The following is a 16,573-nucleotide window of genomic DNA, read 5'->3' as shown; positions in this document are numbered from 1 at the left end:
TTAAGAGTTGGTTGCTTTAACCGACTCAACTACCCAAGTGCCCCTAGGAGTTTTAAATGTAGATAATCATGTCATTTACAAATTTGAACAGCTTTATTCCTTCCTTTTGAATCTCTATGCCTTTTATTTCTTTTTCTTCCATTATTGCAGTGACAAGAACTTCCAGTTCTGTGTTCGAGAAGAATGATATTAGTGTACATCCTTGCCTTGTTCTTATCTTAGTGGAAACACATTCAGCCTTTTACCCTTGAGTATGATGTTGACTATAGGTTTTTTTTTTATAGTTCTCTTTAATGAATTGAGATAATTCTCCTTTGTTTCTAACTTGTTGATAAACATTAAAAAAATTTTTTTTTTAGAGGGGCACCTGGGTGGCTCAGTCAGTTGAGCATCTGACTTTGGCTCAGGTCATGATCTCACGGTTCGTGAGTTCGAGCCCCACATCGGGCTCTGTGCTGACAGCTAGGAACCTGGAGCCTCCATCAGATTCTTTGTCTCCCTCTTTCTCTGTCCCTCCCTGGCTCATACTCTGTCTCTCTCTCAAAAATAAACAGACGGTAAAAAAAAAATTTTTATTTCTCACTTGCTGATATTTTTTATTGTAAATGCATGTAAGAATTTGTCGAATGCTTTTTGTGTAGCACTTTATATGATCATATCTTTAGCTTGTTGATATGATAGATTATGTTGATTGATTTTGAATGTTGACCCTGCCTTGTTGCCTAGAATAAATCCCACTTGGTCATGGTGTATTATTGGGTTTGATTTGCCACTTTTTTTTTTAGTGATCTCTGTACTCAGTTTAGGACTCAAACTCATGACCCTGAGATCAAGAGTCACATGCTCTTCTGGATGAGCCAACTCTTCTGAATGAGGGCACCTGGCCTTCCCCCCCCTCACCCCCCAATTTGCTACTATTTTATTAATGAATTTTGTATAAGTTATGAGAGGTATTCGTGTGTACTTTTCTTTTTTGGTATGATCTTTGGTGTTGGTATCAAGGTAATACTGGCCTCATAAAATGAATTGGGAAGTGATTTTTCTGTTTTCTGGGAGAGATTGTTAAAAATTGGTGTGTGTTCTTTAAGTAGTTCGTAGAATTCTCCAGTTAAATCATCTCAGTATAGAGAGATCTCTTTAAGAGCTTTTAATTGCAAATTGAATTTCTTTAATGGTTATAGGACAGTTCCGGTTATCCTTTATCTTGACTGAGTTTTGATAATATCCAGTTTTCAAAGAATCGTTTTATTTCTTCTAAATTTTCTAATTTATGAATGTAAAGTTCTTAATCTATCAATTTTACTTTTAAAGGCTGCAAGCTCTTTAGTGGTGATGTCACTTGCTTCATTCTTGAAATTGGGTATTTGTATGTTCATTTTTAATTTGTCAGCCTTGCTAGAGATTTATCAATTTTATTGTGTTTTTTTAAACCAGCATTTTGTTTCCTTTTTTTTCTGTTCTGTTTTCATTGATTGATTCTTACTTGTTTATTATTATTTTCTTCCTTCTGCTTACTCTGTTTTTCTAGTTCTTTGGGAGGAATTTCAGTTATTGATTTGAGACCTTGCTTTATTCTAATATCCATAGCCTTTTGAAAGGCTTCAATTCACTGTAGTATAAATGTTTGGATTTATAAAGTTTAGCGTTATTTATTAAATTACTCAAATATTATGTATCCTTCTCTCTCTCTCTCTCTCTCTCTCTCTCTCTCTCTCTTTCTCTCTCTCTTTGGTTTACTTCAACTCAAAGGCTGAAGCTTTCCAAATATCATTAAGTTTTGGAATATTCTTGTGTTTCTAAATGGTTTTGTGTAATATAGGTATTGCTGTATGAGTTGATTAATAAAGATTTATGGCTGTTAAATTCTCAGATCATTGAGGTAGACTCCTTCAGACTTGTATGGGTCCCTTGTATGGGTCAAATTCGGTAGACCCAGTTGAGGGAGTAGAGAATTGTTTAAGCTTGTTTAGTTTTAGTCTGGCCAATTTAGAGACCTAACAGCCTATGAGGGCTTGGGAAAGGAGCCATGGAAGGAAGTAGGAGGTATTGCCGGAGCCCAAGAATTTCATGTTGTTCTTTGTGTGGCCACCAGGAGTTAGAGCAGTGTCTTAATTAGAAGTCAGTAGCAGCGGTTTGTTCCCGTTTCTCCTCACAGTAATCCCTTCTAAATTCTCTTACAAGGGATGATAGCCTTCTTGATTGTGGTCTCTAGTGCTTGACCTGTTTCTTAGAGGTGCTGAGAGAACCACAGTGTATCTCATTTTCCATTCCCTTATTGCTCTCACTTCCTGCTGATTCAGTTTCTCTAATGGTTACAGGTTTCTAATGGTTTTGTTTTCTTGTCAGTAAGTTTTGATAAGTTATAGTTTTTCTTGGAAATCGGCTCTTTCACTTAGTTTTTCAAATTTAGGGTTTTAAAATCTTACATTGTATTCTTTATTACTTTCTAAATTTTTGCTGTCCCTTCAATTTTGTCCCCTTTTCCTCTTATTGTTTATCTATATTTCCATGCCTTTTTTGTTTGTCCATTTCATTTATTTGCAAAGAATCGATTTTTAGCAAGAATCGTATAAGATCTCTTATATACCTTGTACTCAAATATAGTTTTTCCCCCCCAATACACTAATTTTTCTTACCATTTTGCCATGTTGGTTTATTATTCTTTCTCCTTCCCCAGTACACACACACACTTACTTGTTTTTGAACTATTTGAGGTAAGTTGCATATATTCTGACCTCTTAATACTTCAATGTATTTTTCCTGAGAACAAGGATATTTTCTTAGATAATCACAGTTTAATTATCCTATTTAGGAAATTTAACATAAATGTGGTACTTTAATCTACAGTCCATATTCGAGTTTTGTAAACTGTCTTAATAATGTTCTTATAACATTTCTGCTCCTTCAGTACAAGATCACATAGCATTTAGCTGTCACGTGTCTTTATTCTCGAGCAGTTCCTCAGTCTCTCCTTTACGACATACATGTATTGAAAGAGTACTGGCTCCCTCCCATCTGTTGTAGCTGAACTGCTGTTATGTGAAAAACAGTGCATTGTTCCTTCTATTCCTTTTTAAGAATGTCTAAAATTGACTCAGCTCAGACCATAGCATTAAATACAAATTTGTATTAATGGATAATTAGCAAAATTCTGTATTTGATAATACAGTTTCATATTTCTTGGTGTCTTTCATAAAGGATACTAGCTTTTATATCATCCAGAAAACTAAACATCATAATATGAAGCAACTATTTGAGCTCTACCAATTATTGATTTTCAGTTATGAAGTAATTGAATTTGAATTTGGCATTTTTATTCCAAAAATGAAATGATTTTTCCTTGGAGTCCAAAATATTTCAGAAAGTTACTAGTGAAAAAATTTACATCTAGTTACAACTAGACTACTTCTTAGATAACACAGTCTGTAAACATGTAATTATCTATTTGTAAGGTAACAACTATAATAAAGTACATAGTAGTTTGAAAGTACGTATTTAATTTTACTCTGCTCTCCCAAATTATTAGTTGTTATTAATGAAACCAAAATGCACTTGCACCCATTTTTGACTCGGTTTATTTTAAGTACTTCTGGCAAACAGTTTAGTAATATTACAATGGGAATTTTGCTCTGTATTTCCCCAAATAACTTGGAATATATCTTCAGATGTTTTAATTATTTAGTGACTGTGGCATTTCCCTTTTCTCCCGTCTATAAAATACCCTAGAGTTTCTTTCAGAAGAAGGAAAAACATTGGAGATTGAAATTTTTCACTGCCTTTGGAATCTGTTAACTTTAGCTTTACAGACTTTATTCATAAGCTCTTTTGAGGTCCTGAGAGTACCTCAGGATACTCCCTGAGTACTCTGATGATACATCATCAAAAATCTCGGGGCGCCTGGGTGGCGCAGTCGGTTGAGCGTCCGACTTCAGCCAGGTCACGATCTCGCGGTCCGTGAGTTCGAGCCCCGTGTCAGGCTCTGGGCTGATGGCTCAGAGCCTGGAGCCTGTTTCCAATTCTGTGTCTCCCTCTCTCTCTGCCCCTCCCCCGTTCATGCTCTGTCTCTCTCTGTCCCAAAAATAAATAAACGTTGAAAAAAAAAAAATCTCCTCCTCCTATATTCAAAAAAGGTCTCTTCTCATAATTAATGATCTCCCAGTTTCTCATAACAACTGTTGTTTTATGAATTAGTGGGTCACCTGGTGACCAACATCACCATTACTAATACTATTGAGGGTTTGCCGTGTGTCAGGCACTATTTTGAGTACTCTATGTATGTATCAGGCACTATTTGAGTACTCTGCATGTATAAGTGAAATAAGTAAAAATCTCAAAACCAGATGCATAATGAGTGGTGGAGACTGGATGAGACCCAGCTAGTCTTAGCTACATAGCCCACAAGATTAATTAGTTAATTAACTGTACCAAATTCTTCCTACACAGTACTAACATTTTCCTTCCTGGGAAGTGTATGTATCCTCTTCTGGCTCCTATTCATCCTTAGTCATTTTGTTTGTTTGTTTATTCATGAATGAGAGAGACAAAATCTTTTTTTGAATAATTTTTTAAATGTTTTATTTATTTTTGAGAGAAAGAGAAAAAAACGAACAAATGGGGGAGGGACAGAGAGGAGGAGACAGAGGATCCAAGCCAGGCTCCCCACTGCCAGCACCAGAGCTGGAAGTGGCACTCCCTCAAATTCACAAACTGTGAGATGATGACCTGAGCTGGTTGGAAGCCCAAGCAACTGAGCCACCCAGGTGGCCCGAGAAAGTCTTAAGCAGGCTCCACACTCAGCATGGAGTTCGATCTTAACACTGCAAGATCATGACCTGAGCAGAAATCAAGAGTCTGGCCCTTAACTGACCGAGCTACCTAGGTGTCCCCTATAACTTAATCATTTTATTTTTGATACTCTTGTAAATATGCATTCTCATTAACCATTTTTCTTTCCTTTCTCTTTGAACTCATAACCTGGCATTATAGGGAAATCACTTCTCTTGTCTCTCTTCATCTGTATTGGATTTTAATATATTTATGCTAACAGTAGTTTACTTTTCTTAAATTCAGAGATCACCTGTTCTTCTCTATTTTTTTCATAATTAACATATATAAAAATGGAATAAATAAAAGCCTTAATAAGAAGAAAGAGAAAGAATATTTGTTCTTTTTTGTTCCCACTAGATTGGAAGACTTAAAAATCCTATTAAATATTTATGGTTCCAAAAGTATTTATTTAGCTAGAAAAGAAGTTAGACTTGTATGTCTCAACCCACTTAGATCTGTTTAGATCTGTATTGGAATGCAAAGCTTTTCTACCAGAGACGCCTACATTGTTGTATATTTTCTCCTTTGTTATTATAGTCACCTTCCTGAAGCTGGCTTCAGCCAGTCTATTTGCAGCAATTATATTCTTTTCATACTTGGGTCAGGTCTGTTGGTATATGTAAGTCTGAAAGTCTTTCTTTCTTTTTTTGAAGGAGTCATTACAAACATTTATGTGGTTTTGAATTTGTTGCTCTTTCTAGTTAAAAAAAATTTTTTTTTTTTAAATTTTTTAACGTTTATTTATTTTTGAGACAGAGGGAGACAGAGCATGAATGGGGGAGGGTCAGAGAGAGGGAGACACAGAATCCAAAACAGGCTCCAGGCTCTGAGCTGTCAGCACAGAGCCCGACGTGGTGCTTGAACCCACGGACCGTAAGATCATGACCTGAGCCGAAGTCGGCCGCCCAACCGACTGAGCCACCCAGGCGCCCCCCAAAAAATTTTAATTACACATTTGTTTTTTAGTGTATAAGAAAGCTTCATTTCTAGTCCCAGTATACTTGAAGGTGATCAAAAGTTCAAAAAGTTCTAGTGCTAGTGCTGATTCTAAAACAAGACTCCAATTTATTCTTCTTTGTTAACTAGCCAAATCCTTAATGGATCGGTTAAAGGTTATTGATGTCAAATTACTTTGCAACATAATCTTTTATAGTTATTCTTGTTGAATCGATCTTACATTTAATAGTCACTTTACGATTGCTGTTAACACTCTTGATATCTTTTCTGTTTATTAATATAGTCTACTTGGGAGGGATAGATAAGAGGGCAGGGCCACTAATCTACTTTTAAACTTATCTTTACTCTCTAATTTGGTGTCCTTTGTGGTTACAGTGGAGGTCTGATGAAATTCACATCCTTCCAGAACTCTAACATCAGAAAGAAGACTAAACTATTAATTAGAATTAGAGATGATTTCAAGTTTAACACCTATATGTAGAATATTTTTAAGATTATATTCTTATTGACTTCTTGGAACTGCTTTTAGTATAGTCTTAACAGAATTTAGAATTATTCATTTCATTTTATGTCAGATCTTCTCTTACAAAGAAGCTCTAAGAGTGAGTGTGGGTCACGTATTTTGGGAGAATTCTGTTTTAGGCCTACAGAGTGAGTACCTTTTAATTTGCTATATTGGTAATTAATAGATTCAACTCTCTTGGTCAGAAATAATCCCATTATCTTATTTTTCCTACAAAGTAAATCACCTGATAATGTTGGATTGATTAATTGTAATCTATTGGCAAAAATAAAATTGCTGTTTTCCTCACTTTATTTGCTAATTATATTAATTATGAAATGGTGACTATTGAATTTGCTTCCTATATGCCTATTACTATTAGTATTACTGTTATCTTAAGGTATAGAATTAATATATGCAGTGGGCTAAAGTCAGAACACATTGTTCTGATACAGTTGAGGAGGGGCAGTGGAAGGGGAGAGTCAGCAGAATTCACTACATTTTAAGAATCCTTTCAGACCTCAAAATTTTTTTTGTTTTTCAGGAATGCTGATTTGGTATTGTTCACATGATGGGGAAAATTCTCTTGAGGCATCATTTGACCTACCTTTCTTTTTTTAATGGCTCTTAATTCCAGTGATTTTTTTTTTTCCCCAAAATATTTATTTGGGGAGAGAGAGAGAGAGAGAGAGAGAGAGAGAGAGCGAGCACCAGCAGGGAGGGGCAGGGAGAGAGCGAGAGAGAGAATGCCAAGCAGGCTCCTCGCTGTCAGTGCAGAAGCCTGCTTGGGGCTCTGTCTCACAAATCGTAAGATCATGATCTTGAGCCGAAATCAAGAGTCAGATGCTTAACCGACTGAGCCACCCAGGTGCCCTGATGTTTTTTGTTGTTGTTGTTTTTAATTTCAGGTGGACAGTTGTTGTCCCTATTGGTTAATTAGAGTGTGCTTTATGTTGGCCTTAATATGATGAAAGTACATTTATTTTTTAATGCTACTTAAAGTCAAAAGCAAAATAACTTTCTAATATTGTGTGACTTAGATGAGAAATTGTTCTATTTTGCACACAGAGGCTTTAGAATTAATGTAAATGTTGAATGAAACAGAATGTTTTAAGGAGCATATTTTTTAGACTACCTAAAAACAGTGGGTAGTTGTGCCCATAGAGTAACTGACTTTTTCTGTCTCAGGCATGTCCCTAAATTAAGAATAGCTATTAACATAGTAGCCTTTTCCTAAAGGGTAGTTATGTTGATGCTACATTAAATATATAATACAAACAATAAAATATTTTTTCCTAATATTGTACGGATAAAAGTTAATAACATGCATCATGACTAGTTTATATTAGTAGCCATGTTGTTTTTGTACCAGTTGGTATGATGTGTAGGCTCAATATTTACATGACTTTTAGGTGGAACACATTCTTGTATAGGTACTTGTGTAAGTTAAAAGAGCTAGTTTATTATCCTCCCTTTTTTCCTAGTGTATTTTAAAACATTTTAAACTAATTTTTCTGTGTATTTTGGGAGCCTCTAAAAAATAGATGCCATTTGTAAACAAGTGGTAAAGATGAGTGTAGATTTTATTTATCTGAGGTAAAATAGTTGGAAAAAAATCTTTGGAGAACTTAAGAGAGGAGTTAATCAGCAATATTCATTATTAAATTAATGAATTAATTCATTATTAAATTATTCAATATCCATTACTAAGATTTAATTTAGTAATATTTTCATGTTATAACTATAGTACCAGACTTGTTTTTTTCCATATAGCCAAATAGTAAATCTCTGTAAAATGCCATAGCAAAGTGCTAACACATGAAAACTCAAAAAAATGTTAATCCTTTTTGAATACATGTAGAATGATCAAATTATAGGAAACAGAACCCTTGAGACAATTTCATTACTTTGCCTCTAACCAGACAGTACAGAATTTAGCCACCTTCTTAGTCACTTATTCCAGATTTAACAAGACTTACTATCAAAAATCATTATATTCAGTGCTGTGCTGATAAAGGTTTAACAGCTGTCCATCAGGGGTTGGAGGGAGGGCAGTGATAGATAGTATTTTCATAACTCCCACAGTGGCTGATTTCAATCAATATGAAATCGCTGCATATGGGGTTGGGAAGAAGTATGCAGTGGTACACCATTTGTTCTTTTGTTACTTCTGCATTTGGTGTCATATCCAAGAAATCATTGCCAAATCTAATGTCATGAGGTTTTTGTCCTATGTTTTCTTTTAAGAGCTTTGTTGTTTTAGGTCATATTTAGGTCCTTGATCCATTTTGAGTTAATTTCATGTTAGGTAGAGGTCCAACTTCATTCCTGTGCATGTGGATATCTAGTGTTCCCAATGTATCCAGTCATTTGTTGAAAAGACTCCTTTACCCCAGCGAATGTTGTTGGCACTATTGTCAAATATGTTGAGGTAGTTTCCTTCTAGTCCTGATACATTGAGTGTTTTTTATCATGAAAAGAGAACTGAATTTTGTCAGAAACCTTTTTCGCATCAGTTGAGGTGATCATGTGTTTTCTTTCCCCTTTTCATTCTGTTCATGTGGTATACTGATCAATTTTCATATGTTGAACTGTCCTTGCATTCCAGAAATAAATCCCATTTGGTCTTACTATATATATTCCACTTAATGGTGAATTTGGTTTGCCAATATTGATTGAGGATTTTTGAGTCATTGTTCATAATGGTGTTGGTCTATAATTTTCTTGTAGTGACTGTCTGGCTTTGATGTTGGGGTAATGCTGTCCTCATACAATGAGCTAGAATTTTTTTGAAACGTTTGAGAAGTACTGGTATTTGTTCTTTAAAATTTTTGTATAATTCACCAGAGAAGCCATCAAGTCTAGGGTTTTTCTTTGTTGAAAGATTTTTGATTACTGATTCAGTCTTTTTACTACTTACTGGTCTGTTGAGATTTTCTACTATTTGTTTCTGACTTATTCCCGATCTATTTTATGTTTCTAGTAATTTATCCATTTAATCTAGGTTTTCCACTTTGTTGGTGTACAATTGTTCATACTCACTGATAATCCTTTTTATTACTATAGCACTGGTAGTAATGTCTCTACTTTCATTTCTGATATTTGTAATTTGCATCTTTTGTCTTTTTTTTCTTAGCATACGTAAAGATTTGTTACATTTTCAAATCCTTTTGGAAAACCAACTTTTGGTTTCATTGATTTTTCTGGTTTTTTTTTCTTCATTTTTCTATTTGGTTTATATCTGTTCTGATCTTTATTATTTTTTTTCCTTCTGCTAGGTTTGGGTTTAGTTTGTTATTCTTTTCTAGTTCGTTAAGTTGTACAGTTATGTTGTTGATTTGAAATCTTTCTTCTGTTTCAGTATGTTTATAGCTATGCATTGCCTCCTTAGCCCTGCTTTTACTGCATCCCATAAGTTTTATGTTTTTTAAATTAAAATGCCTTTTATTTTTATTTTTTTAAGTGTATTTATTTTTTTGAAAGACAAAGAAAGAAACGTAGAGAGAGGGAGATAGAGAATCCCCAGCATGCTCCACGTGGTCAGCCTGGAGCCCAAAATAGGGCTCAAACTCACAAACCATGAGATCTTGACCTGAGCTGAAATCAAGAGTTAGAGGCTTAACTGACTGAGGTACCCAGGCACCCCCCCCCCCAACCATAAGTTTTGATATGCTGTGTTGTTTTTCTTTTCATTCTGTAAGTATTTTGAAATTTCCTTTGTGATTTCTTCTTTGATCAATTGGTTGCTTAAAAGTGAGTTTTTAATTTCCAGAGTTTTGTGGATTTTTTTTCTAGTTTTCCTTTTGTTATTGATTTCTAACTTCATTTCTTTGTGGCCAGGGAAGATACTTTGTATGATATCTATATTAAAAAAATTTTTTTTAATGTTTATTTATTTTTGATAGAGAGATAGAGCATGAGCGGGGGAGGGGCAGAGAGAGAGGGAGACACAGAATCCGAAGCAGGCTCCAGGTTCCGAGCTGTCAGCACAGAGCCCCACGTGGGGCTCAAACTCACAGACTGTGAGATCATGACCTGAGCTGAAGTCGGACGCTCAACCGACTGAGCCACCCAGGCACTGCTGATATCTATATTTTTTAATATTGACATTTAATTTGTGGCCTAGCATATGGTCTGCCCTGAAAAATATTCCATGTGTATGTCAGAAGACTGTATATTCTATTGTTGGGTAGAGTTTCATATATGTCTTTTAGGTCTAGTTGGTTTATTATGTTAAGTCTTCTATTTCCTTACTTATTTTCTGTCTAGTTGTTCTATTTATTAAGAGTAAATTGTTGAATCTCCTAACTATTGTTGTGGAGTTGTCTATTTCTTCCTTCAGTTCTGTCCATTTTTGCTTCATATATTTTATTGTCTGTCATAATGTGCATAAATGTTTACTGTTACATCTTCTTGCTCTCTAGAACCTTTTATTAATATATAATGTCCTCTTTTGTCTCTTATAACCTTTTTGATTTGAAGTCTTTTGTCTGATATTGGTATAGCTACCCCTGCTCTCTTTTGCTTATTATTTTCATGGGATGTCTTTTTCTATCCTTTGACTTTGAATCAATTTGTATCTTTGAAGTTTTTAAAAAAAAATTTATTTTATAGTTTATCTATTTTTGAGAAAGAGAGAGGGGGAGCACGTGTGGGGAAGGGGCAAAGAAAAAGGGAGAGGGAGAGAGAGAATCCCAAACAGGCTCCGTCCGCACTGCCAGCACAGAGCCTGATGTGAGGTTCGAACCGACAAACCATGAGATCATGACCTGAACAGAAATCTAGGGCCAGACACTTAACCAGGTGAGCCACTCAGGTGCCCTAACCTATTTGTATTTTTGGATGTAAGGTAAGTCTCTTAGAGAAGTCCCTAGTTGAGGGTGCCTTGGCTGGCTCAGTCAGTAGAGCATGCGTGTAACTCTTTATCTTGGTTGGCATCGTGAGTTTAAGGCCCACGTTGGGCCTAGAAATTATTTAAAAAAACAAAAAAAGCACATAGTTAGATTATGTGTTTTTTTTTTCCTACTCTGCCAATCTCTGTCATTGTAATTGGAGAGTTAAATATATTTACATTTAAAATGATTGATTAGGGGAACCGCACTGGCTCAGCTCAGTTGGTTGAGAGTTAGGCTTTGACTCAGGTCATGATCTCACAGTTTGTTAATTCAGGCTCCTCATAGGACTTGGCTGCTGCTCACACAAGCCTGCTTCCAATCCTCTGTCCCCCCCTCTCTCTGCCCTTCCCCTGCTTTCACTCTCTCTCTCTTTCTCTCTCAAAAATAAATAAACCAAAAATAATAATAACAATAATAATAAAATGATTGGTCATAAGGAGGGACTTCTGTCACTGCTGTTTTTATGTGTCTTACAGCATTTTATCTCTCATTTCTTGCATTTCTGTCTTTGTTTATGTTTGCATTGATTGTTGTGAAATGTTTAAATTACTTTCATGTATATTCTATAGCTATTACTTTGTGGTTACCATGGAGATTACATTTCGTATCTTCAAGTTTTAACACTCTAACCTGAATTTATACCAGCTTAAATTTAATAACATACAAAAATACTCTGCTCCTTTACAGCTTTGTCCTCACCCCTTTCGGTTGTTGATGTCACAGAATTATATCTATATGAATTGAATGCCCAGAAGTATAAACTCATGCTTTTATTCATGATAAAATACTTTTATTTTTTTCTACCACATTAATGTATTACATTTTATATTGTTCCACTATCCCTGTGTTTCTTTTAATTATTATTTTTTAATTTTTTAATTTACATTCAAGTTAGCATATAGTGCAACAATGGTTTTGGGAGTAGATTCCTTAATGCCCCTTACCCCTTTAGCCCATTCTTCCTCCCACAACCCCTCCAGCAACCCTGTTTGTTCTCTCTATTTATGAGTCTCTTATGTTTTGTCCCCCTCCCTGTTTTTGTATTATTTTTGCTTCCCTTATGTTCATCTGTTTTGTATCTTAAATTTCTCATATGAGTGAAGTCATAAGATAGTTGTCTTTCTCTGACTAATTTCGTTTAGCATAATACCCTCTAGTTCCATCCATGTAGTTGCAAATGGCAAGATTTTGTTCTGATTGCCGAGTAATACTCCGTTGTATATATATACCGCATCTTCTTTATCCATTCCTCCATCTGTGGACATTTGGGTTCTTTCCATACTTTGGCTATTGTCGATAGTGCTGCTATAAACATTGGGGTGCATGTGCCCCTTTGAAACAGCACACCTGTATCCCTTGGATAAATACCTAGTAGTGCAATTGCTGGGTCATAGGGTAGTTCTATTTTTAATTTTTTGAGGAACCTCCATACTGTTTTCCAGAGTGGCTGCACCAGCTTGCATTCCCACCAGCAATGCAAAAGAGATCCTCTTTCTCCACATCCTTGCCAACATCTTTTGTTGCCTGAGCTGTTAACGTTAGCAATTCTGACAGGTGTGAGGTGGTATCTCATTGTGGTTTTGGTTTATGTTTCCCTGATGATGAATGATGTTGAGCATCTTTTCATGTGTCTGTTTGCCATCTGGATGTCTTCTTTGGAGACGTGTTTAGTACTGTCTTTTGCCCATTTCTTCACTGGATTATTTGTTTTTTGGGTGTTGAGTTTGATAAGTTCTTTACAGATTTTGGCACCCAAACAGACACTCATATCAGTGGAACAGAATAGAGAACCCAGAAATGGACCCACAAATGTATGGCCACCTAATCTTTGACAAAGCAGGAAAGAATATCCAATGGAATAGAGACGGTCTCTTCGGCAAGTGGTGCTGGGAGAACTGGACAGCGACATGCAAAAGAATGAACCTGGACCACTTTCTTAGCCCATACACAAAAATAAACTCAAAATGGATGAAAGACCTCAATGTAAGACAGGAAGCCATCAGAATCCTAGAGGAGAAAGCAGGCAAAAACCTCTTTGATCCCAGCCACAGTAATTTCTTACTCAACACATCTCCGGAGGCAAGGGAAACAAAAGCAAAAATGAACTATTAGTACCTCATCAAAATAAAAAGCTTTTTTTCTTTTAAGAGATAGAGTGTGAGCAAGGGAGTGTGAGAGGGAGAGAGAGAGAATCTTAAGCAGGCTCCACTCCAGCATGGAGCCCGACATGGGGCTTAATCCCATGACCCTGGGATCATGATCTGAGCCAAAATCAAGAGTTGGACGATCACCTGTGACTGAGCCACCTAGATGTTCCTAATGCCTTTTTTAAATGCATTAGTCTCTTATATTTTGTAGAAAACAATATTTGGGGTTACAAACCAAAGTTACAGTAATACCTAGCTTTTTCCTAATTGCTTTTTCCTTTAAATGTGTTAGTCTCTTAAACCTTACAGGAAAGAAAAAACTGCAGTTAAAAACCAGTGTTACAATTTTACTGCTTTTATAAATGCTCCTGCACTTAACTCAGTGAGATCTTTATTTCTCCATACAGCTTCAAGTTACTGTCTAGTGTTACTTCATTTCACTATGTAGGACGTCCTTGAACTTTTTTTGCAGGGCAAATCTAGTAGTAACCCATTCTTTCAGCTTTTGTTTATTTGTGAATGTCTTAATTTTTATCTTTCGAAGGACAGTTTTGCCAGATAAAGTATTCTTTTTTGACCCTTTTTTCTTACAGTACTTTGGTCATATCTGCCCACTATCTTCTGGCCCTCAAAGTTTCTGAAGAGAAATCTGCTGCTGTTTTTATTTAGGATCATCTGAAAGTGACTGTCCGCATCTCTTGCTACTTTCAAGATTCTCTCTGTGTCTCTGTGTGGCTCTGTTTTGAATTCATCTTATTTGGAGTTTGTTGAGCTTGTCAGATGCTTATATTGATGTCTTTCATTGTACCTATGAGGTTTTAAAACTGTTGTTTCTTCAGATATTCTCTCTGCCCCTTTCCCTTTCTTGTTTCTACAGGTCCTATGATGTGTAGGTCGGTCCTCTTGATGGTGTCCTCTGGGTCCCTTAAGCTGTTTGCATTTCTTTAATGTTTTTCTTTCTGTTCTTCCGATTCAGTAATTTCTATTGTCCTGTTTTCAAGTTTGCAGATACTTTTTCCGCCTGCTCAAATCTGCCTTTAAATCTCTGTAGTGAATTTTTTATTTGTTATTGTACTTTTCAGCCCCAGAATTTCTTCTTAGTTTCTTTTTAGGTTTCTCTCTCTTTATTGATACTTTCATTTTTGTTTGTACACTGTTTTCTTAACTTTCTCCATATCTTCATTTAGGTCTTCAATGAATCATCCTTAAGAGAGGGTTTTTTTTTTTTTTTTTTAAGTTTTTGTGTAATAGATCTGCCATCAGGCCTTTTTTTTTTTTTCCTCAATGTTTATTTATTTTTGAGACAGAGAGAGAGAGACACAGCATGTGCAGGGAAGGGGCAGAGAGAGAGAGAGGGAGACACAGAATGTGAAGCAGGCTCCAGGCTCCGAGCTGTCAGCACAGAGCCTGGCGCGGGGCTCGTACTCACGGACTGAGAGATCATGACCGGAGCCGAAGTCGGACGCTTAACCGACTGAGAGCCACCCAGGCGCCCCCATCAGGCCTTTTTTAGGGACAGTGTCTGTTGATTTTCTTTTTTCCTTTCATTGGGAAAAGGAAAAAAAAAATTAATTTACTATTTTCTTATGTGCCTTAAGTTTTTTTGTTAAACACTGAGTATTTGAATCTATTAATGTGGTAACTCTGGAAATTAGATTGTCCCCATTCCCCAAGAATTGCTGCTCCTGCCGCTGCTGCCGCCGCTGTTGTTGTTGTATTGTTGTGGGTTGTCTCTTTGCTGGGAATCTGCCTAAAGTGTAAACTTAGATCTTTGTGTATCTTTTCTGAGTATTTCTCTGGGTATGCATAGTCACTTTCTAAATTTCCCCATGAATACAATTGTTCTTGAATGTCCTAGTCTTTAGTATCTGGTACCCCAAATGGGAAAAAGTAAAAAATGATGAATAAAAAAGGATGCTGATCCTTTAAACAACCTGGACATGACTTTATTCTGTTGAGGAAGAACTTAGAACAGTAAGAGAAGGTATAACAACTATGGGTGTTTTCCTCTTTGTCTACACCTCTCTAATCAGCAGCCATCAGTAAACAGAGCATGGATTTCTGGTATTTGGGGGACAGGATTCTTTTTATGCAACCTGGCTCCTGAAATTTGTATGCAAGCTTCTCCAGGAACATGTGCACAATTCCTGCCACGGGGTATGGGTAGCGGCTACTGTACTCATAGCAGAGATTGACCAGAATTCAGCACAGTTTACTGGCCATGGCTTCCCTTGGGAGTTACAAGCCTTCACCTTCAACAGACTTCAGAGTTCCAACATAGTTATATCAGAAAGATTTCTGCCAGTGTAATTATTGTCTAGGTAGGAAGAAAGATTCCTTCTTACTTTGCCATCTTCCCAGAATCCCCTTTAATCCCATTTTTTTTTCTGTATCAAGTGATTTTATGAAGTAGATTAAGTAGCGAGACCTCTATTTTAATAAAGGGGAGAAACGAATTTACTAAAATACAGCAAAGGCTTGCAGGTTTCATTTTATTTACTTTTTTTATTTCTTATTCTTACCTCGTTTTGTAATTAAGATCTACATTAGAGGATTTGATAAATGTATAGTAATCTTTGGCATTTACCTTTTGGCAGGTGGTTTTGGAATGTATGCTTAAAAAAGACCTCATTTACAATAAGGTCACCCCAACATTTCACCACTGGAAGATTGATGATAAGAAATTTGGCCTTACCTTTCAAAGTCCTGCTGATGCTAGGGCTTTTGATAGAGGCATTCGAAGAGCTATAGAGGATATTTCTCAAGGTAGGTTTTCTCGACTATTTCCTTATTTTGTTTATCACATATAATAGAGTGACTTGAAGCGAGTCCGCTTTTGTGATAGGTGATTGATTAACTTTGAAAGCTCACTGTAGGCAAAGATAAAATAATGGGTTTTTAAACGTTTTATATTTGTCACATCGTAACATATATACCAATTACGTGCATTGTCTTGAAGCCATCAGTAGCAGCCATCAGATAATTCAGATGTTTTTTTTTTTTTTTTTTTTTCAATGTTTTTTTTTAATTTATTTTTGGGACAGAGAGAGACAGAGCATGAACGGGGGAGGGGCAGAGAGAGAGGGAGACACAGAATCGGAAACAGGCTCCAGGCTCTGAGCCATCAGCCCAGAGCCTGACGCGGGGCTCGAACTCATGGACCACGAGATCATGACCTGGCTGAAGTCGGACGCTTAACCGACTGCGCCACCCAGGCGCCCCTCAGATGTTTTTAAGTAAGAGCA

The 16,573-nt window shown here is 36.2% G+C and overlaps 1 protein-coding gene across 2 annotated transcripts in view; it reads left to right on the top strand.

The window, feature by feature from the left end:
• The window catches only part of SPRED1 (sprouty related EVH1 domain containing 1), a 140,650-nt gene that overhangs the window by 80,188 nt on the left and 43,889 nt on the right, over window positions 1-16,573 (top strand). For both annotated transcript variants that reach the window (XM_047863735.1, XM_047863734.1), the window contains exon 3: window positions 15,926-16,094. In XM_047863735.1, coding sequence (XP_047719691.1) covers window positions 15,926-16,094 — 169 coding nt within the window. The remainder of the gene's footprint in view (window positions 1-15,925; window positions 16,095-16,573) is intronic.

This window comes from Prionailurus viverrinus, chromosome B3 (genome assembly GCF_022837055.1).
Source record: "Prionailurus viverrinus isolate Anna chromosome B3, UM_Priviv_1.0, whole genome shotgun sequence".
Classification (NCBI taxonomy): Eukaryota; Metazoa; Chordata; class Mammalia; order Carnivora; family Felidae; genus Prionailurus; species Prionailurus viverrinus.
This window is presented reverse-complemented; position numbering and strand designations above follow the sequence as displayed.